This window comes from Pongo abelii, chromosome 17, assembly GCF_028885655.2.
Source record: "Pongo abelii isolate AG06213 chromosome 17, NHGRI_mPonAbe1-v2.0_pri, whole genome shotgun sequence".
NCBI classification, from domain to species: Eukaryota; Metazoa; Chordata; class Mammalia; order Primates; family Hominidae; genus Pongo; species Pongo abelii.
Genome location: NC_072002.2, coordinates 60,175,453 through 60,198,766, shown reverse-complemented (window position 1 = coordinate 60,198,766; position 23,314 = coordinate 60,175,453). Strand labels below are relative to the sequence as shown.

The following is a 23,314-nucleotide window of genomic DNA, read 5'->3' as shown; positions in this document are numbered from 1 at the left end:
CCGAGCTCAGCTGTCAGCTTGCACTTCTGTGATATAGATTCCGGCTATAATGTGTAACTTGCATTGATTTAAAAAAAGCCAAGCTGCTTATCACAGAATTCTGGATTAACTTCGATTTTGTGACTGTGAATTCCATAAGGCTTAGTTGGTTTATGGGGTTTAATTTTTAATACTGTTAACATCATCGAGCCAGCTAAACACCAAGAATATCAACAAATACTAATAGTTTGTTTTCACTTCCTCCTTCTGTTGGAGCACTTTGACTTTATATACATTCCAGTCTTAGTGCCAAGGCCCCACTGGGGTTTCAAATTCCATACCAGAGCACATCACCTGAATATGGCTCTCATATGCTTGAGGATATTCCTGGACTTGAAAGGAAAATACAAAATGAGCATAACAACAGATTACAGACGCGTTAGTATGAAAGTTGATACTCGTGAAAAACAGCAGTTTGCTGAGACCCTGGAAGTTAGCTGGAGCACTCAGGCAGAAATGACTCGTGACTATGGCTGCAGATGGGGCTTGTTCTCACAAAGGGCTTTCCACCATTCTTTTCTTGGCTTGCAGGTAGAAGATGCGGTTTTCTTCAGGATAAGTAACTTTACTGAGGGGCATCTTGTAGATGTTGGAATTTTTTGTGGTCATCATGAGGAACAATAGCGTGGCCAAACAGAAGGGCCAGGTACAAGCTGGCAATCCAACCTGGGGAAGAAGAGAAAGCCACACGCTCCTTTCAGATCCCATCTGACAGCTGAGCTGCACAAAGCATCCCCCTCTACTTGCAAAGCATCCCCCTCTACTTGCATTCAGCCCAGGGGGATGAACCACTGTGGGCATTGCTCTGGATTCTGTGCATGCTCGTGGAGACTGAGTTTACAATCTCAGGGCATTGTGCTGTTGGAATGTTGACATCCATTCTTTAGGGCAGCCACTTATGTCTCTATCTTGTACGTCTTTCTCTCCCTCTCATATATTCAGACTTCCTGCACCAGATGTGCCAAAAGGACATTTGACAGAGATGACACTTGCAAACTGCAAATGGCCCCTGACCACTCTTCACGTCCACAAGGCCTTCTCTGATTAGTCCAGCCCACAGTGACCTCTCTGACCTTGACTTCTGCCTGGTCTAGATCTTAGACTTGACTTGCTTTGTTTCTTTCCATTCTGTCTCCCAAATAGACTCTAAGTTCCTTGAGGGTAGGTCCTCTTTGTGCTGCTCATGGAAACTCACACAATTCTGAGCATACACAGTTGGTTAGCTCTGACCCGATGCATGGACCTCCCTGGGGTGTGATGGAGTGTAGGGGTACCCTAACCTGACTGCACATCAGAATCATCTGGGGGAGTTAAAAAAAACACGGATGTTCAAGCATCATACAAGACCTACTTTATCAGAAATACCAAAGGACAGGGCCTAAGGCTCCATATTTTTCTGTCTTCCTAGCTGACTCTGGTGTGCAGCTTGCCCATTTGGGTCCAGGGACTGATGCCTGTGAACCTTCTTTGTTGACATGTGAAGGGCCCCATTTGCTCTGATGTACTCTCCATCATCCATGCATGTAATGGGACTTTGGCTTTCTATCAGAAAGACACTGTGTCTCCTTAAGGACCCTCCCAGATAAAATCTCCATGCTGCTGCCAAAAGGGCTAGATACTGCCTTGACTCCTTAGCAGCCACGACCACATCAACATGGACTGAGCTATCAGAAACCAGCCCTGCATCACCTGCAATGGAATATCTGGCTTTCTGTTTAAGTAAAAGATATCCTAAAGTCAACTTCTTATCACTCAGAGTTAGACTCTGAATTTGATAATATGTTATACAACCTAAGTTTCATTTTTTTTTTAAACCAAGCAATCTGATATTTGTAACATACTGGGTGATTGTGGTTTGGACTAAAGTTTGCTGTGATGCTGAAAGACAGGCCAGGGAGCTCCAGCAGAAGGGAGAGCAGTGCTTCTCACAGTCATGGATCCTGCCACTGGATGCCAGCCCAGTGGACTTTAGGAGCATTTCCCATATAGTCGTAAGCTGGTCAATTACGGTAATGAAAAGTGAGACTAAAGCAAACTCACCCCAGCCATGAAGTTTGCCATGCCGACTCCAAGATAGGCCGTGAACAGGGCTACAGAAAAAAAAAGGAGAGAAAGAACAATGCTTGGTAGATGCACTTTTAATCACAGGAAAGGCTGCCTTCCAATATAAATCACCTGGAATGCACAGTGTCCTGATTACAAGCATGAGCCTAAAGTCAGCAGTCCTGGGTTCAAATCCTGGCTCCGTGACTTAGGAGCTCCATGGGCTCTGTTTTAAGCCTCCATTTCCTCACCTGTACAATGGAAGTAAGAGGAATATCTTTTTCATGGTGTTGGTTTGAGGATGAAAGGAAATAATGCACGTGTTTAGCACACAGTAAGTGCTCAATAAAGGTAGTTTTTTTTATGGTTACTATTTTGTTGTGACTGCTAATACTTAAGGGAAAGGCCTTCCATGGCAAATAAATTTCTCTGATGTTTTATCCAAGCATAGCTGAATTAAAATGAAACCTATGAATGTTTCTTGAGATAGCATCTAGGATTCTCATATTAATGAATTGAATTCACAGCTACAAAAAATCATAGTGCTTGCTTTGGCAGCCTGTGTACTAAAAACCAAAACAAAACCATGTTTACAAAATAAGAAGGAAAGAACTCAGAGAACAGCAGGAACTGAACACCAACTTGAGATTCCTCCCCTTGATAACATCTTCTCCAATACCATTAAAATCAATGAATAAACCTCTTTTTTTTATTTTTTATTTTTTTTGGAGATGGAGTCTCACTCAGTCGCCCAGGCTGGAGGGCAGTGGCGTGATCTCTGTTCACTGCAAGCTCCGCCTCCTGGGTTCACGCCATTCTCCTGCCTCAGCCTCCCGAGTAGCTGGGACTACAGGCGCCCACCACTACGCCCAGCTAATTTTTTTTTGTATTGTTAGTAGAGACGGAGTTTCACTGTGTTAACCAGGATGGTCTCGATCTCCTGACCTTGTGATCTGCCCGTCTCGGCCTCCCAAAGTGCTGGGATTACAAGCATGAGCCACTGCGCCCAGCCAAAGTCTTATGTTTTTATTTGCTTTGAGTGGCCAAAAAAATTGTAGAGTCAGTAATTCAAATATATGGGTGACTTTCAATGTAAAACAACAAAAGCAAAGATCTCAACCAGCTAATTATCTATTCCTCAGTTTTGGTTGAAGAGAAGGCTCACAGAGGCTCAGGGAAGCCCTCAGGTTTCATGGGGACAGCCTGAAGAATGACCTTCATATAACAGCCACACAGCCACTTGGGCCACCAGAGCTCACCATGAGACACACTCACCATCTTGTCTTCATGTCTGGTACATCAGCTATCTTGGTGTGTGGGGATGTGGCAGGACATGGTGGGAGAGGCTCTGTGATCCTCATTTACTTTACCATAGACTTCTGTCCTTTTACTAATATTTTGTCTTTTTATCCTGGTGTTTCTTATTCAATAGTATATCAAATTCTTTCACGTATGAATTGTCTCACACTAGTGGGAAGGGCTGGTCTTTGGAAACAGTACTGGTTTCAAATCCCAGCTCTGCCATTTTATTTGTTGTATAACAAATCACTGTCTTGGAATCTAGTTTCATCATCTGTAAAAAGGCACCTTGAAGATCTGCCTTACTGGGAGGTGAAGAATCTTAAATGAGAGCTTGTATTTCCATAAACACAGCCGTAAATGCATCTCTTTCACCATGGGACTGAGCTACTGCTCTGAGCAGAAGGGTGCTCATGGCTTGGCTTAGAAGGGTTTCTCTCCTCGGTTACACCAATTTCATTCATTGTTAAAATTTAATCAATTAATTCAGCAACTATTCATTGGCCCTCTGCCAAGCACTGCGGCCCTCTGTCCCTGATCTCTTGAGTGCCCCTCTACCACAACACCACCCCTGAGCACATGAGGCCTTGTTGCTTTCTCTCTTTTTAAAATATCCATTACACCTCTAAGGCTCACTTTTGGCACGTTTACGTCTCATACTGTTACGTTGCTGTGAAGTGATCTCCAATTCAAAGTTGCTTTTCTCTCCATAGTACAAGTGATAGATTATTTAATGGTAGGTACGTCAATTAAGACTCACCAAGTAGGACCGGGAAAGCCTTATAGTAGAGGGGCAATTCTGCACAGCATCATCAGTTTGTAGGCAATGACCCTGACAGCATTCTTGGTAGCTGAGGGAAGAAAAGGCCCTTGAGTACTGAAGGGGAAACTGGATTTCACCTCCTCCTGGATAGTGTCCCTTCCAATGGACTGCAACAGGTGAGTCCCACTGTGATAACCCAACCATTGGGAAGAGATACACAATCTGTTTATACTCTCCACTGGTGAAACAACAACATTGAGATGTTCTCTGGCCATGCAGTTGCTCTGGCTTAGAGGCCAGAAAGACAGCAGTGCCAGGTTCTGTCAGAGTTTCCCGAGTCCACTTCCTGATAAAGCCATTGGGGACTAATAAAAAAACAGCTCTGTAATAAATGTCTGTCACTTATTTACCTTGGCTGAGAAGGTTGGTCTTTTGTTTGGCAGTATCAGGGTGATGTGGACAAGCTGAAACTTGCTGTGGCATTTTACATGTGAGATTCGCTTTCCAAGGGGGGCTGGAGATCTGTCTCAAAAATCCATGCACAGAGATTTAAAAGTCTGATTGTACCCTCTGGGGGCCCAGTGTGCACTCTCACATACTGCTGGCAGCAGTGGAAACTGGTATGGCTCTTTTGGGGATGAAGTTGGAATCCACTGAAATTAAAATTGGCATTCCCTTTAACCCATCAATTTAGCTTCTTGAAAAGAAGGTGAATCTCTTTCTTACAGAAATGCTTGTACAAAGTACACAAGGACATTTGTACCAAAAATATTCATTTCAGGACTCTTTGTAATGATTTCAAACTAGAAGCAATCTGAACTTCCCCCAGCAAAAGGGCACTTATCATATAAAGTGTCTCCACAGTCACCATCTCCACGGCCTTGAGCAATGGAGGTTCTACACCCTGCGGCATGGGACTCCTTTTTCCTTAGATGCACCAGGAAAAATGCAGCTCCAGCCTGGGCTTCCATCTCTGACCAGAGACTCACCCAAACAGCTGATATCCCAAGGGAAACATGAGCTCCCAGGACAAGGAAAGGGGACATCCCAGGAGAGCAAATACCATAAAAGAAGGACAACAAACTGAACAACCTACAGTCGATAATTTTTTCTTTTTTTGAGACAGTCTCACTCTGTCACCCAGGCTGGAGTGCAGTGGCATGATCTCAGCTCACTGCAGCCTCTGCCTCCCGGGTTCAAGTGATTCTCCTGCCTCAGCCTCCCAAGTGGCTGGGACTACAGGCGCGTGCCACCATGCCCAGCTAATTTTTGTATTTTTAGTAGAGATGGGGTTTCACCGTGTTAGCCAGGATGGTCTAGATCTCTTGACCTTGTGATCCACCCGCCTTGGCCTCCCAGAGTGCTGGGATTACAGGTGTGAGTCACTGCGCCCAGCCAGTAAAATTTAATTAATGAACCAGAAATGAAGAACTCAACAGATGATGTGAACAGCACGATGGACAGAGCCAAAGAATGATCGGGCCAATCAGCTGAACTGAAGGGCCTCAGGAAAAGATAAAGAGATGGAAAATATTAAGAAAAAGTCAAGAGTTATGAAAACTTAGCATAAAGTATTGTACTCAAATACTAGAAATCACAGAAGGAGAGGGGAAAAATTGAAAAGATTTGACAAAGTAAAAACTGATGATGTTCCCAGAATTAAAGGAAGATATGAGGGGTCATGTTGAGAGGACTTGAGTACCTAGTAGCATAGAAAAAAAGCTACATCTAGACAGATAATAGTGAAATAAAACCATATATATATCTCATATGCAAAGAGAAAATTCAGAGAGTCCAGAGAGAAAAATAAAATCAATTTTAACAAGAATTAGTTTCTTTTCAGACATCTTAATAGCAATTTTGGGTATAAGAAGACAATGAAGTCTTTGAGGACAACTTTCAAAATATTGAGAAAAAAATATTAAATCTTGAGTTTGGTAGCTAGCTAAACTAAAATTTAAATGAAGATAAAATGAAGATATTCTCCAGCATACAAGGTCTCTTTGCAAACCCTCTTTGAAGAAAACAAAACTCTCTTTGCAAACCTTCTTTGAAAAAGTAATCCACCAGTAATCCCAGCACTTTGGGAGGCCGAGGCAGGTGGATCACTTGAGATCAGGAGTTCGAGACCAGCCTGGCCAACATGGCAAAACCCTGTCTTTACAAAAAATACAAAAAATTAGCTGGGCATGGTGGCACATGTCTGTAATCCCAGCTACTTGGGAGTCTGAGGCATAGGAATCACTTGAACCCTGGAGGTGGAGGCTGCAGTGAGCTGAGATTGTGCCACTGCACTCCAGCCTGGGGAACACAGTGAAACTCTGTCTCAAAAAAAAAAAAAAAAAAGTACAGAAGGTTAATATGAACTAAGTCAGAGTGAATAAGCAAGTTAATAAAGTTTACAGTTGCCTAAATAAGCAAGTACCAAAAACAAAAACTTATGCTTACAACAAATCCAAAATAAAAATTCTATATAGTATCAATGGTTTTAGTAGTCATTAGGGGTGGGCTTTCTCAGAGGAAGTAAAGGCAGTCATATTTGGGGAGAAGATACAGGTGTTGATAAACTTAAATTGAGAGGAGAAAATAAACAAGCTTGATTCTTAATAAGTTATGCAAATCCACCAGAAAAACTTTTTTTCCAGACTTTTAAATAGCACTTACCGAGTGCTAGACACTATTTGTTCTATGAGTTTCAGACACATATTAACTAATTTAATCATCAGAACAATTGTATGAATTAAATATGGTAACTTCCGTTTTCTAAGATGGGGAAACTGAGGCACAGAACGGTTAAGTAATTTGCTTACATTCATAAGCAAATATGCTAGTAAGTAGCAGAGCTGCTGGAATTGAATCCAGGCTGTCTGTCACCAGAGTCTGAGCTCTTAACTAGCTCAGTCGACTGCCTCAACCATTATGCTACACCAGTTAAAAAAAAAAAAATCTATCCAAAGGAAGGTGAGTGTGGTAGGAAGAATAATGGTCTCCAAAGACGTCCACATCTTAAACCTCAGAACTTGATAATATGTGACCTCACATGGCAAAAGGGAATTAGCAGCAGCTGTGATTAAGTTAAAGCCCTTGAGATGGAGAGAATTTCCTAGACTATTGAATGGACCCAATGTAATCACAAGGATCCTTACTCTAGGGAGTAAGATGGAGTATTTCCACTTTCTGTTTCATACATTTCTATACAGATTACATTTTTATTTTGTTTTATACAATAAACCTGTGCTGCTTCTATAATTGAGAAAATATCAGATATTCCCACTTTGGGGAAACTCATGTCAAGAGCTTTGGCTTCATTCTTCTCTATGGTCTGTCAAAACCTCATCACCAGCTGGGCACTGTGGCTCACGCCTGTAATCCCAGCACTTTGGGAGGCCAAGGCAGGCAGATCACGAGGTCAGGAGTTCAAGACCAGCCTGGTCAACATGGTAAAACCCCATCTCTACTAAAAATACAAAAAAAAAATTAGCTGGGCATGGTGGCGCATGCCTGTAATCCCAGCTACTCAGGAGGCTGAGGCAGGAGAATTGCTTGAACCAGGACCCGGGAGGCAGAGGTTGCAGTGAGCTGAGATCGTGCCACTGCATGCCAGCCTGGGCTACAGAGCAAGAGCCCATCTCAAACAACAACAACAACAACAACAACAACAACAACATAAAACAAAAAACTCAGCACCCGCCAGGTGCAGTGGCTCATGCCTGTAATCCCAGGACTTTGGGCAGCTGAGGTGGACAGATCACAAGGTCAGAAGATTGAGACCATCCTGGCCAACATGGTGAAACCCCATCTCTACTAAAAATACAAAAATTAGCTGGGCGTGATGGTGCGTGCCTGTAAGCCCAGCTATTTGGGAGGCTGAGGCAGGAGAACCGCTTGAACCAGGGAGTCGGACGTTGCAGTGAGCCAAGATCATGCCACTGCATTGTAGCCTGGCAACAGAGCAAGACTCTGTCAAAAAAAAAAAAAAAAAAAAAACCCAGAAAAACAAAAATCTCATCGCCATCTCCTGTGCTCAAAATGCCTTCTCCTTGATCTTGAAGGACATGCTCAGGCTGTCCCCATGCTGGCCTGCACCATCCTTTCCACCAAACAGAATTCCTCCTCTTATTTTCTAGCATTTATGGAAAAGCCCCCTTCTCCAGGAGGTACTTTGTGATAATTCTGAGTGGAAATGGTCCCCTGGAGAATCCTGTACTATGGACTTCTTCTTCTCCCACAAAGATTGCATGGTCCTCTTGGGCTCCCTCCCTTGCCTGACTTCTGCCCTCTATTGTAACACTCTGTGCAGGAACTGCATGGGACCTAAAGCTTCTAAACCCCTTGCTCTTCCTGGTACTGTCTTTTGTATCATGTGTGTTTAATACATATTTGTAGCTACTTCCTCCAGAAAAATAAAGGTATGCATCCCAAATAAAGGTTTGAAACCCCTAACCAATCTCAGAATAAAGCCGAAAGGTTGTAGGATAAACATTCCAACCCAGATGAACTCAGATGGCTACAGCACCTGTCTGTAACCCTCTCCTTTATGCTCGTGAACGAATATGGAGAAGGAGCACAACATTTCAGCAGAACTGCTAGGTGAAATAGCTGAGTAATAGTAAAGAATTTGACAAAATGACATCTACATGGCTACATCACAGCAACCTGAGTTATGTTACCCTTGCTATAGCATCAAATCAAAACGGAATGGGTCTTTAGAAACCCTTGGTACCATTCCACTTTCTGCCAGTGCAGAAATCTATTCTAAACCCTGCCTGATATGTGGCCCACCGTTTTCATAACTGTTTAGATACCTTGGCTTGATTAATCTGGTGATAAACTGACTCTAGACATATATTTCCACTAGATTAGAAATAATTTCTCCACATTACACTATCCATCCTCCTTTTTGTTCCCAAGTGAATCTCATTCTCTCTACTCTAGAACATTATCTTAAATGCTTATACTTTGATTGAATTAGGGATGCCAGAGGCTATGGGTGAATGAGCCTCCACTCAAAATCCACCTGGGACATCTATTAGCTTTTCAGATCCAAATCACATGCAGTCTGTTTTCACCTAAGAGGTTGCTGTGAGGGCCTGAATGCTATAAAAGGGAAGCAGAGGAGGGCGGTGGGATAACTCTGGAGGTAGATGGTAAGTGTGGGCTCTGGGGGTGGATTTACCCATCACTGTCCAGATTCCCTGCAGCATATCCCTTAGCCTCTCTGGCCTCAGGACCCCAACAGTAAAGTAAGAAGGATGGAGTAGAGGTCTCAGGATGCCTTCTCGCTCTGACAGGCTGAGTCTGGCTAGAACACTGGGAGTCAGAAAGGATTAATACAGCAGTTCTTGAAATGTGATCCCGAGAGCAACAGCATCAGCACCTCCTGAGAACTTGTTAGAAGTGGAAATTCTGCTGGCACGGTGGCTTACGCCTGTAATCCCAGCACTTTGGGAGGTGGAGGCGGGAGGATTGCTTGAGCCCAGGAATTCAAGATCAGCCTGGGCAACATAGGGAGACCTCGTCTCTATAAAAAATAAAAAATTAACCAGGTATGGTGGCACGCCTGTGGTCCTAGCTACTTTACTTGGGAGGCTGAGGCTGCAGGATCGCTTGAGCCCAGGAGGTTGAGGCTGCAGTGAGCTGTGTTCACACCACCTCACTCCAGCCTGGGCAACAGAACGAGACTTTTTCTTTTTTTCTTTTCTCTTTTTTTTGAGATGAAGTCTTGCTCTGTTGCCCAGGCTGAAGTGCAGTGGCGTGATCTTGGCTCAGAATGAGACCGTTTTTCAGAAAAATAAAATAAAAAAAGAAATATTCTTCCCCTTACCTCTAACACTGAATCAGACTGAGGAGGGAGCGCAGCGATTTGTGTTTTAACAAGTCTTTCAGGTGATTCTGATGCATTCTCAAGTTTTAGAACGGCTGAGTTACTGTGATGCTCACTCAAAGGGGTAAATGTAATCAACTCTGATTTACCAGGGGACATTGCTCTGTATTTAGCTGGAGTTATTTCTGTTTAGTTTCTTGGGTCAAACAACTAGCTTGAAGAATGCAAGACAAGTCAGTTGAAAGCAAAAGGAGTGTCAGTTGTGGTCCCTGCCATCCCCAGTGGGAGGCATGGCAGATCCTCACAGCCAGGAGCAGTGAGTGGCACCATGCTGGGAGCTTATCAGTGGCCAAGGCCAAGTGTCAGTGCAAGTTGGAGGGCCCGTGAGCGCAGGGGGAGCTTTGAGAAGGCACGTGTGGCATGCACCAGGGAAGGGCTGGTGTATCTCTGGGGATAAAGCTGAAGAATAACTGGGATTATTTTTTTCTATCCTCCCAAACATCCATATTTTAGGATGTTAATATGACTCAATAGGCTCCCGCCTTCACAATCATCAGAGAGGTAGGCAGAGGTGATTTTAATGCTCTCAGAGAGGGGACGTCACTTGTCCTGTTCACACACTTAGACAGCAAGTGGGCTCAAGCCAGAACCCTGGTCCTGATTTTTCATGCAGTCCATTTTTACTGCTTATCCTTGATTGAGATCCTGTAGTCATGAGCAGCCCTCCCCCAGGGGCGTGGGAGACTCACCACAGCCAAGAGCCAGGAGGTGGGTTTGCCAGGTGAGCGCCATGAACATTCCTCCCATTGCAATGCAGGCCAGAGAGCTGTTGAAACCCCAGAGTCCAAAGTAGATGTCTTCAAATGGGGCTGACAGACTGAGTCCTGTTAAGACAGGAGGGGTCAGAACTCAGGACTAAAGGCAGGATGTTCTGGAAGGAAACTGAGGGTGGGATTGAAAGTTAGCAGGAAGCATCCCGGGAACTTCCATTGGTCCCTAGGAAGCCAAGATCTCAAGAAAGATCTGGAGCACAGAAGATGCCTGAGGCAATGCATGGGATGGAGGAGGTGCTCAATATTTGGTAAGGGCTCTTGTGCTCACCCGCTGCTATGCCCAGCAATGATCCTATGGCAGCATGCAGGCACATGAGTGGGGAGGAGAGTAGGATGGCTCCCAGGAAAATGCCCCCTGTCCATGGATTATCACAGCCATAGATCTGACCAACTCCCACTGGTATAGATTTCAACAACTGCAAAAGAAATTTTTAAAAAATGAGGCTACCAAAACAACAGAAACCCACAGGGCACCCACAAACTCCTACAATGTAATTTTAGATTGGACCTTATCTCTTTCAAGAACAGTGTTACTACCTTTTAAAATTCTCACTTTGATTGCAGAAAAATTCCAGTCATTCTTCAGCTTTATCCCCAGAGATACACCAGCCCTTCCCCGGTGCATGCCACACGTGCCTTCTCAAAGCTCCCCCTGTGCTCTCCTGCTTGCACTGACACTTGGCCTTGGTCACTGTTAAGCTCCCAGCTTGGTGCCACTCACTGCTCCTGGCTATGAGGATCTGCCTTGCCTCCCACTGGGGATGGCAGGGACCACAGCTGACACTTCTTTTGCTTTCAAATGTCCATCAGTGTTGAGGGTGATTTAATCTATCCAGGCATCCCTATGTTCAATAGAGATTATTATCACCATGCAGTTTGGATGCTTACACTAAAGCCAGAGACCCAAAGCCAGGTTATCTTATCCACAATTTAGAAGCAATTTTTAGCAAGTTTGTGAATTTACTTTTCTGTCATTAAGTGGAACATGTATTCGTTTAAACAAAGATATCTTTAGCTTATTCTAGTTATGAACAACTGTCAAGCAGGTCTCAAAACACTAAAATACATGGAAATGTCACAATTCTACTTTCTGGCTGAGGCCTGAATTTAGTTATTCTGTTCACAGAATTGCAGTTCTCAGGAGTGAACAAGGTTTGACTGAACCTAACAAGTGATCACTCTTTACAGCTGAACTTCTGGTAGGGCTAGGATAGGCATAATTAGCCATGGCATGTCCGTTTTGAGCAAGGCCATTTACTGAAAGATGTTTTCCCCAGCTCCCATCTTGCCCTCTCCACCATTGCTAGGTCGTGTATGTACCAAAGACCTCCTGGAGGCAGTGACTCTGCCAGAGGGAGCCCCAGCTTTGGCACAAGGGGAAGTGTCTTCTCCCCTCTTATATTAGGCTGAGTCTAACATTGGCTAAGGGCACCAGACCATAGTGTGAGTTTGACTCTACCCTAAGATGGACTCTAAATTCTTCCAGCCTATGCTGGGTCTTCATGTCTAAACATTTTGCTATTTCTAGACCAGGGAACTTGGCAAAGATGGCATATACTTTTTTTGTTTGTTTGTTTTTGGACTTGACTACAGAACTCTCTCTCAGGTAGCCATAGGGTTGGGGTTGGTTCTGAGGATGGGCTGTTCATTCAGAATGAGAAAGACAAGGCTTCCCCTGCCCCAGATCAGCACTGTGCAGGATAACTTTCTGAGATGATGGAATAGTCTGTATCTGTGCTGTCTAATACAGTGGGTCCTAGCCACGTGTAGCTATCAAGCACCTGAGATGTGGCTAGAGAGGTTGAGGAACTCAATTTTTAACTAATCTACATCTAAATTTATATAGCCACATGGAGCTAGAGGCTCCTGTGTTAGTGCAGTTCTGGATAGATTAATGCTATTTTATACTGTTATTTTTCATGGGTAGTTCTAATGAATCTTTGATTTTTTCCTTCTGAATTATTTCCAGGTGCTCCCTGTAATTTTCTGGCAAGAAGCTAAAGGGAAGGTGACTTGAGCTCCTCATGTGTTTTGATCCCTCAACAAAGAAGACGGAAAAGGGCGTTTCATAACCTGACAGTGGGAGAGCACATTAAAAAGGTAAGATTTCTTTGGTTTTCTTCTAATTTCAGGTGTTCTCTTGTTCTTGATAATCCAGAAACCTTAAACATATTTATTACACACCAACAGGAAGAGCTAGAATTTGATTTGGGTTAACCAGGTTTTAAAAAATATGGGATCTCTTTATGGCCATCTTTAAAGAGATACATAGGATTCATCCCTTGATACAGCGGTTCTCAAACTCCGGCCTGCATCACAATTTGAGGAGTTTGTTAAAACAGGTTCCAGGCCCCACCCTTAGAGATTATGATTTAGAGGGTCTGAGATGAAGCCTGTTTAGATATTTAAAACTCCCCAGGTGATTCTGATGCCTACCAAAGCTTGGGAACCCTAAATTATTGTAGATGTTCTATGAGCTATGCCATAAGGAAAAGCAGAATAGAGAGGTTCTGTCATAAGCTCTAAGAGTAAGCATCCAGTTTTTTGATTGGAGGGAGTAGACTGTGGAAGATTCAAAACCAGGCTGGAGGCCACATGCCTTAAGGGCTGGCTCCCATCACCCCACCCCCAAGCTTACAATAGAGTGACTCCCAGTGGAACTGTACTCTGGGGTTAGCACTGTAGATGTTTAGGAGAAAAGGCAGAAACATTAGCTTGACTAAATAGTAATTTAAAAAAATCCCTTAGACCCTAATGCTCTGGAGTAGAACAAACGCTTTAAATGGCAAGATGAAGACAGAAAGGCCACCGTAGTCCTGAGCATCTAGGAGACTGACACCCGTGGACAATTGACCAGGAGGCCATTGCGTATCTTGCAGAGCCAGGGGGAATGTGAGAAGCCAGTGTCTCTTACCTCCAGGGCACTGAGGTCAGACCAGGAGATATTTGGAGCTGTAGTTACAGGTATGACCAGTTTGCCTGGAAAGAACGGATTGTAATGTCCTGTAGCTGAAAGGTACATTGACAACGCCATGTTGAAAGGGAGGGTGAAGACAGGGAGGTCCCATTTGCTGAGCATGGAATTCAGTGCGCTTGAGAAAATTGGGCTAAAAAAAGAACAGCAGAAGAATGTGCGTATGACAAACCAGGCTGACACACGGAATCGCTATACTCTGGAGGGGCTTTGTTTCACCTGCCAACAGGCCCCTTACGTGTTGTATTGGCACATTTGCCACAGAAAGAAAACTTGGGATAAATCCTATTATACAGGCAGTAAATATTACATAAAGTAAAAAATCAACTCTCAGCTTATTTGGCTTTTGAAAAGTTCTACTGTGGGGTTGCTCAGAGTGAGCTATATATTGAGATTTTAAAAATATTTTTGAAGTACTTATGACATACAAAATAAAATATTGTGTACATAGTTAAAGTCCCCTTTGTCCCTCCACTTGCTCTTATGTCCCTCCCTCCCCACTAGAGGCAAACCTGATTCTGATTTGGCATATATCATTTCTTTAATATATCTATTTTTGGAAAAGAGAAACAATTGTTCAAGGATGCAGGTAGTGTGAGCTGGAGGAAAACGATCTCACAGTTGGTGGGGCAGAGTGTGCATCCTTGAGCTGTTGATAAATTGCATGAGCTAGGCAAGGCACATCTCCTTAGTCTCCAAGCCTGTAAACTGGGGGGCTGGGCCGCATGGTCCCGAGGTCCCTCATAGGCTCTCATTTGTTGGCCCAATCAAAGAGCCATCACTTAAAGACCAGAACTCCCATTTTTCTGGATTGTGGAAGGGAGCGTGGTGAGCACTTACAGGCGAGGCCTCCTTCCCATGAACCTATTCTTCAGAGCAGGTCCCAAATTACCTTCTGAAGAGTTTGGCTGTACAGGTAGGTCCTCGTCCACACACCCAGGGGTGCAGCAAGGGTGGGCGGCCCTTCTGCAGACACTGCCCACAGCAGGCTGTGCTTCTTATTTATGTGCATATTAGTATTTTATATTTAACTACAATATAGAAAGAAGGAAATCTTTGTTTCCAGAAAAAGGATTTAAGACATTGTCAACATAAAAACTAGTTTGAAGGATTCGGGTTTGAAAAAAAGGAATTCAGCAAAAAATTTTTTTCTAAGGGAGACATGGTGGGGAGGTGGGTAAAGGGAATTCACGTAGGCACAGTGGTTCTCCCAGCATCATCTGGGAATGTGTTAGAAATGCAAATTCTCAGGCCCCACCCCAGATAGACTGCATCAGAAACCCTGGAGCTGGGGAGCGGGTGCCTGTGGTGTAACAAGCCCTGCAGGTGATTCTCATATTGCTCAAGTTTGAGAGGCAATGATGGAGGAAGTGGGTCTCAACTTTGGCTATACTTTAGAGTCACCTGGGAAGCTTTAGAAACTCCCAATGCCCAGGCACTACAGCAGACCAATGACAGTAGAGTCTGGGGAGGGAGGAGTCAGGTGTATGGGGGGGGGGCCACGTGCATCAGTGTGTTTCTACCAAAAAGACACCTGCACTCGTATGTTCATTGCAGCACTGTTTCCCCTCCCCACGGAAGTGTCAATGTGCAGCCACCTCCGGTTGAGAGGTATTAGTGGATATGTAGCCAGATCAGACAAAAGGCCAAATAACTGGTTGTAAGGAAATATACGTCTTTTAAAATAGTTGTTTCTGTTTCCAATAGGCAGAATTTACTGGAATCCAATTTTAAATTTACCATTTTAACTGTTTGTCCTCCTCCTGATCTTCTTCCTCCTTCTCCTTGCCCTCCTGCTCCTCCTGCTATTCCTCCTCCCTTCCATCCTTCTCCTCCTCCTCCTCCTCCTCCTCCTCCTCCTCACTTAGCCCAAGCAAGGAGGTTCGGGGAACTGGAGTGCAGTGACGCAATCATAGCTCACTGCAGCCCCTAACTCCTGGTCTCAAGTGATCCTTCCCCCTCAGCCTTCTGAATAGTTTGGACTACAAACAAGAACCACTGCACCCGGCTAACCATTTTTAAGTGTGCAGCTCAATGACATTAAGGACAATCACATTGTTGTACAACCATCATCACTATACATTTAGAGAACATTTTTCATCTTACAAAACTGAAAGTCTGCCATATAACAACTCCCATTCCCTCCTTCTGCCATGTTTTTTCAAAAAGGCATTTTGAAAACCAATTGTAACTTACCAAGTCATGGACATAGCACATACAGGGAGTAACAGCCACCAGAAATAGTCTCCCTTGTCCGAAAAGACAGCCATGAGTATTCCCACCAGGGTGGCATTGTAGCCATAGAGCCCAGATGCTATTAATGACCTGTGGGGCAAGAGACACAGCATGGACATTTCCTGGGTGGGCTTTGGTTGCACTTGCACATAAATAACACTAGTAACTTCCAGATCATATTCGTATTAAAAATGATATTATATTTGGAAATGTATTTCAAAGTCTATGTAAGCATCGTACAAAAACTAATAAAGACATGAAGTGAAATATACATAGATAAAAATATAAATGTGCATTTAGATCAGCGGTCCCCAACATTTTTGGCCCCAGGGACAGGTTTCATGGAAGACAATTTTCCATGGATGGGGAATGGGGGATGATTTCGGGATGAAACTGTTCCACCTCAGATTATCAGGCATTAGATTCTCATAAGGAGAGAGCAATCTAGATCCCTCGCATGCGCAGTTCATAATGGGGTTCGCACTCTTATGAGAAGCTAATGCTGCTCCTGATCTGACAGGAGGCGGAGCTCAGGTGGAAATGCTAACTCGCCCCTGCTCACTTCCTGCTGTGCGGCCCAGTTCCCAACAGGCTACAGACTGGTACCTGTCTCCAGTGCAGGGGTTGGGGACCCCTGATAGAGAATGACTCCCTCTACAGGTGTCACGGCTAAAGACAGATCTACAGCGGCTGAGAGGAAAGGGGAGTTTAGTAAGGCAATCTGCTGTGTTTTCTTTTAGCCTTTCCTTTGGAAAGTTATTCTTTTAAATCAAGAGCCTCTGACTTGAATAGTGCTTTTAGCATATGAAACTGTTGCTTAAGTTTGATTTCTTGGTGAGAGATATAAGATTCCTGAAATGTAAATTCACTTTCATAGTGTCTTTGATCTTATCAACATTAATCTTCCAGGTTAGTATACATTTTTGTGTCCTGATGCTTCTATTTTGTTGTCTCCAAACACACATTTCAAAGTTATTGCAAAGAAGAATGATTGCTTTTCTCTTACTTGGAGAAGTACCCCATTTAATTATGTGCATGTTGAGCACCCAATTCTTTCTGAGGTTACTTTTTGCTTAGTATTCAATCTCATTTCTTCCGTGTCTTCTTCTCCTTCTTTAGGTTGAGGGGGTACATGTGCAGGTTTGTTACATAGATATATTGCATGATGCTGACTGAGGTTTAGGCTTCTATTGAACTCGTCACCCAAATAGCGAACAAAGTACCTGACAGGTAGGTTTTCAACACTTGTTTCCCTTCCTCTCCTCTTTTGGAGTCCCAGTTGTCTGCTATTTCCAGGTCCGTGTTTACCCAGTGTTTAGCTCCTAATTGTAAGTGAAAATGTGTGGTATTTGATTTTCTGTTACTACATTAATTCACTTAGGATATTGGTCTCCAGATGCATCCATGTTGCTGCAAAGGACATGATTTCAATCTTTTTTATGGCTATGTAGTAGTTCATGTCATATATGCACCACACATTCTTTATATAATCCACCATTGATGGGCACCTAGATTGATTGACCTGACAAGCCAGGACCCCCACAGCTCTGAGAGTTGGCAACGTCTGGCACCGTGAAAGGCACAGGATCCACTTCCCAAGGGCCTGTCACTCAAGGGCGATGTCTGTAGGGGGATGGGGGAGTAAAGATGGTGAAGTAAGTGGGTGAGGCCTAATGCTGGGCTCGAGCAGGAGGTGCTACAGCCAGTGAGCCACACTGCAGGGGCTGGTAAGGGATAGCGTGGCAGCTGCTTCTTGGCTTGTTTCTAACTGGGCCAGGAGGCACCATTGCAACAGGCAGGATGATGTCATGTACATTAATCCAGATGAACATTAGAGGTGGAGTTCCCTATTCAAAAGTTCTTTGCCTCCCTTAAATAATCTTTGAGGGCAAATGGGAGGTGATACAATTTGCAATGGTGCAACTCAGAAACTGGGACTACACGTGACAGCGGAGAGCTATGCAGACTTGTCCTCTCAACAACTGACTTGGAGATGTTAATGCTTGAGTTTGATCAGTGGAAAATTAATGGCAACATCTACAAATTGTGGAATGCCATAGTTAAAGCCACAGGAAGACATATATTTACTTAAAACACAGGATTGCCATTTTAATGCAGTCTTTTCAGACCAAGGAAAGTAAAACATTTGAAACTAACACATATAAATGACTTGTCTTCTAAATAATATCTGACAAAAAATGAGTTGATCATGTTTCATCAGAGCAAAATAATAAAGGAATATTCAGTATGGCACAATTATAGACTCCATTCCCAAACTGAGGAGACCTTTTCTTGGCATGCATTGGAATAGAGTTTAACCTAAGCTATAAAATCCCCTTCTACAGGAAGCAAATCAGACTCCTTGAAATTGATAGAAAAGTGGAGCATTTGCTAACTCTCTCCCCATGGACCTCTTTAGGCAATTTGCAGCTAGTGTTACAAGAGCTTAGTTGTGTAATGACCACACTGGGGATTATGCATTGATCCCAGACACCTGGAATACTGGTTCTCTCCCTAAAGGAACTGGCTAGTGGGGAGCTATCTACTACCCTGGTGAGAGCCAGCTCATCACTTCTTCAATGACAGATCAATTTATAAAGTGTGTGCTATTTTTAATCTAATGAATATATCAGAAGACTCACTAAGGCTTCTTAAGTCAGAATCCACTCAATTGGAATTCATGGTTGTTATTTTCTCCAGGAGCTGAGCTGACCTTTGCACTGTCTGTGAAGAATGAGTTTCCTAAACTCATCATAGCAACAAGATATAACGGGGGTTATTAAGCCACTAAAACTTTTTCTGAATTCATATGCACTTTTTCCCAAATAGAATGCTGATGACAAATAATTTTATCAATGATTAAAGAAGATCCCTTCAGAACCTCTCCAGGGAATTACTTGTAGCTTAGTTCTGGTTAGCACGTAATGCCACAAGAATCTGGCATCATTTAGACCAGCCACTTATTCAGATATCAAGAGCGAGAGACTGTAACTGATTCCCTGACCTCTGACTAAAAACAAATATAAAGAGTTCTGTGGACTAAAGGTTGTTTATGCTGGGAAGGATGTGGTTTTATCACTGTTGCCCACAGCAGCTGGTCAGCCCCTGTGTCTTAGAAGGGAGCTGAGAAGGCTTGAAAGGGTACACCTACCTGTCCTGGCTGAGCAAGAGGGCCATCAGAGTGGAGACCACTGTTCCCAGCCAGCCAGTGAGAGCCCACCAGGGGTTCTGAACAAGAAGTCCTACCAGAATCAGGATTCCACTGATGGGGTTGTTGACGAACACCACTTGGGATATGCCCCGAAGAATCCAGTCAATGAACTGGAGCAACACGGTTTTGTCTGGAAGGGATGAGGTAAAGCAGAGCTAAGGAAGCTGCCAAGTGATACCCCTCAACCACAGGCCCACCCTGAGCAAAATCAGCAAAACCTCCTGGAAGTGAAACATTTTTGATATTTCTTTAATGTTTCTCTCTGAACCCATTGTCGCTTTAGTGGCACCCAGATCCCTGAAAGCATCTATCTACTGTATGCTCAACCCACACTGCCCCTCCTAGAATCTAAGCTCCCAAAAGCATCTAACGCACTTATTATCATGCTTATAGGTACAAACTCTGAAGCCAAAGGAATAAATTTAAGTTTTAAGTACTGAAACTACAGGATGAAGCCAGGTGTCTTCTAATATGAGCTGGGCCCTGGCTACTGTCTCCATAAGAAAAAAAAAAAAAAATGGAGAGGTTTGCAGGTTAAAAGATAAAAAGTAGAAAAATGGTGAGTAAAGAGATCTATAAAAAGTTGGAGAATATAACCAAAGATATAAGTAGAAGTACCAGGAAACCATTTCCCCCAAAGCGACTTCTCCTGTCTCTCCAAAAGATGAAAGGATAAATACCTTTAAGCCAGTTGGCAAGTTCTTTCATGTCACCGGTGACATAGCCAAGAGCTTTGGGGAAGCACCTTCTCCCTTGACATGGTGAAACCTGGTTTTCACCCCTAACCATAGTGGGGCTGTCCACTCTAACCATAGTGGGGCTGTCCTCCATGGCTATCTCTTCCTCTGGCTCCTTGAGGGAAGGACAGAACTTATAAGTATCCCTAAGGCAGAGCCCTCCAGACTAGCCAGCTTTGGGCCTGGTTACAGTAGAAGATCTGGACCACTATGTTCCATAGAACTAAGCACAATTTTCCTTCTGAAACACCACCACAGAGCTTATTAGCCAAACCCAAATCCCACAGTACCTTTGCCATCAGTGTCTCTAATGCTACCATGAGAAGGTTCTGGTCTTTAATTTCATAAGGTGCAGTGTCTGGTCCAACAAACATTTACTGAGCACGTATTTCTTGCACTTAAGGAGTTCAGTCTAGTTGAGAAGACTGAAAAACAGTTAATGTTAACAGAATGAGTCAAATCATGTAGAAAGAACTAAAATTAAGTGCGTTAGCTCCATGCTGTCAATTAAGGAGCAAGAAATCAGGTTATGGAATGGCCTGCTCACCAATGTAGGCTGATCAGCTACTTGCCAAGACAGGTAGCCTTTTAAAATTACGTTTTTATTTTATAAAAAGTTTTGTTTTTAAAAGATTGAAAGGGAAGAAATTTTTAAAATTGTGTATGTTGACACGGTCTCCCCACCCTCTGCAAGTCCAAGATTGCTTGAATTTGTCCTTATGTCATGTGACTGCCTCAGATACTCTTTACTTTTGAAATTTGTTATTTAAATATGTAAAACCAGGCAAGAAGGATATTTCATCAAGGTAGAGAAACTGGGAAAGATGGAATTGGACAAAGCTGTTGAAAACCAAAAGCTGTAATCTAAAGATTGTATGATAGAAAAATGTGCAGGGCATAATTATAGGAAACATGTCTCTGGAACATATGAACACTATAACCATGACTGTGTTCACTATGGGACCATTCACTTCTCATGATAAGTATTGGCAAGAAAGCACCAATATCACCAGAATTTGGTACCTTGAAGACAAAAATGATGATTTCATGGTGCTGATGGTAGATACAAAAGAATACCAGTGGCATAATCCCAGAGGCAGGCTGAGGGAGGAAGCCAATGGCAAAACCACCTTGAGTGTGCAAGAACAGCCAACAGCACAGCCAGGTCAATTGGGAAGCAGGGAAACGCCAAAATCATCATACCCTGGAAGGCGTAATTGTGGAATGTTGAAGCCACAGCCACATAAGACACTACCAAAGAAACACTGAAAGCCCACATAGAGAAACCAGCCTGTCTTTTCTGTGTTGCCAGGCTGTGATCAAATGGTCCTCATGGATATTTCTGGCCCCATCATTGTTCCATTTACCATAGCTAACAAATAGCAACGAACAGACACTAAGTTACACCTATTAAAAAAAATTGAACTCTAGCTTTGGCTTCTATTAATCCCAGTAAGGAAATCAATATGGGTAACTGATTTATTGCTAGCAATTACACTTAAATTGTATTACCTCAGTGCCCCACTAACCATTATGCTTTTTAAACAATGCCGAACTATTAATCGTTACACAAAAAAGCTTTTTATACAATGCATTCCAGACCAAGGTCATTTTATCTTGGTATAACAATGTTAGACACTAACATCTGTGTGACTTGCAATGAATCTTGGAGGTCAGGAACCAAAACTAAGTCCATATGGAGCTGAGTTGGCTCCACAGTTAAAGATAAAAAACCATATGAATAATTAAGCACTTATGAAAAAGTACTTCTATTTCATAATCTAAGTGGTGGCTGTCATTTATTTTCAGATTATCTCCCTCTTCAAATTTCATAGCTGAAAATATTGCTTGATAAGCCCATGCCTCTGCTGCAGTGACCCATTTTCAAAGCCATACCAACTTATGGGAGGCATCAGGCTTCAGCTCAGGCAAGGACAAGCAGCCCAAAGACATAAATGCCTTGAGTTTCTGGAACTGAATCTATAAAACCCTAAGGTGGCAGCATCAAATGAAAACACTCAAGTGGCATTTTCCATCAACTCCCAAAGCAGGAACATGGGCTATTTCAGAATAAACAAATTCATGTTCTCAAAATTCCCAGCATATATTTAATTATTTTAGAGGGCTTGAAATATCCCATCACCTCAGAGATTTTGGAGATACAGATTCAAAACCTGATAATATAACTGGCCAGACGTGATTGAGAGCCTGAGCAGCCTGAGTCTCCTGTTGAGCCACCCAAAGTTAAGTAAAGATTAAACTAGTTTTCTCCAAATCGACAGTCCAACATATAGAAGACTTATTGCCATTTGTGAATCTAACTTCAACATAATTGGGATGGGTTGTAGGGCTAGGATGTCCTGCAGAGAGGGGTCTTCTCATGACCTGAGCAGACAGTTGCTGCTATTTTGGAGTCCCCAGGAACCATTTATTCTGAACAGCTGAACCCTTCTAGAGCCCCTGGGAGCCCTGACTACTTGCTCCAGAAGTCAGCCATGAGAACCACTTAGGAGAAATCCGTAACTTACAGTTGTGGTTTGCCCTAGAATTTTGCCATGCTAAAATATTTGCATTTCTTAGGGAACTTTAAGAGTCCTCACATCCTAACTGGGAAGACAAGGCAAGGCTATGCAGCCAGGACCTTCTGTTGATGTTCAAACATCTTAGCCCCAGTGAAGCAGGCCATTAATTTCAACTAAGAAGAAGGGACAATAAGTAAAAGGCACTCTAATAAAATAGGCAACAGGGTAAATGTAAAACTCCAGGTGACTTATCCCTAGCTTTTCCATGGCTGTCAAAACTTCTCAGCTCAATGGTCCAGCCTCTAAACCAAGGTGAGCGCCATGGGGCTTTTTGGACCAAGATCCCTGTGCCTTTGGCTTAGCTCACAGCCAACCCCCACTTCCCAGGCTCTGCCCAGAAAAGATACACCAGAGTTTGGAGCAGGCTCCCAGGTTCCCCGAGCCAGATGCTGCAGGAAGGAAGCATACCTGTTCCTGCGACCCATCTGCCAGGGCCAAGCTTAGCCGGGCGATGCCTCTGCGCGCTGCTTCACCAGCTTTAGTTCCAAAAGAGTCCTTCCAAACAGGACCATGACGGGCGTCACCAGCGCCGCCAGTCAAAGACCGTCCATTCATCCTTACTTTTTCTCAATACACGAGAAAGGGCAAAAATATGTGAATCAGCATGACGCGTGCCCTAGCTCTAATGACCACGCAAAAGGCAAGCTGAGGGGGGCTGGAGCGCACCCAGTGGGTTCCTGGTGAGGGAAGATGTGGCGCCACACGGGAGACCTCTAATGGAGAAGGGGGACTTTGCCTTTACCAAAGAGCTCTCAGTGGGCAGAAAGACAACCA

General features: G+C 43.5%; 1 protein-coding gene across 1 annotated transcript; it reads right to left on the bottom strand.

Moving 5' to 3' along the window:
* Positions 1-466: 466 nt before the first annotated feature.
* Positions 467-23,095, bottom strand: SLC14A1 (solute carrier family 14 member 1 (Kidd blood group)). Its single transcript, XM_054537833.2, has 9 exons — positions 22,949-23,095; positions 19,902-20,073; positions 19,162-19,351; positions 15,972-16,100; positions 13,716-13,908; positions 11,070-11,217; positions 10,718-10,852; positions 2,080-2,129; positions 467-705 (listed from the first exon to the last, which is right to left on the bottom strand). The coding sequence occupies exons 1-9, from the start codon at positions 23,093-23,095 to the stop codon at positions 532-534; spliced, it is 1,338 nt and encodes a 445-aa protein (XP_054393808.2). The 3' UTR covers positions 467-531.
* Between the last annotated feature and the right edge of the window lie 219 nt (positions 23,096-23,314).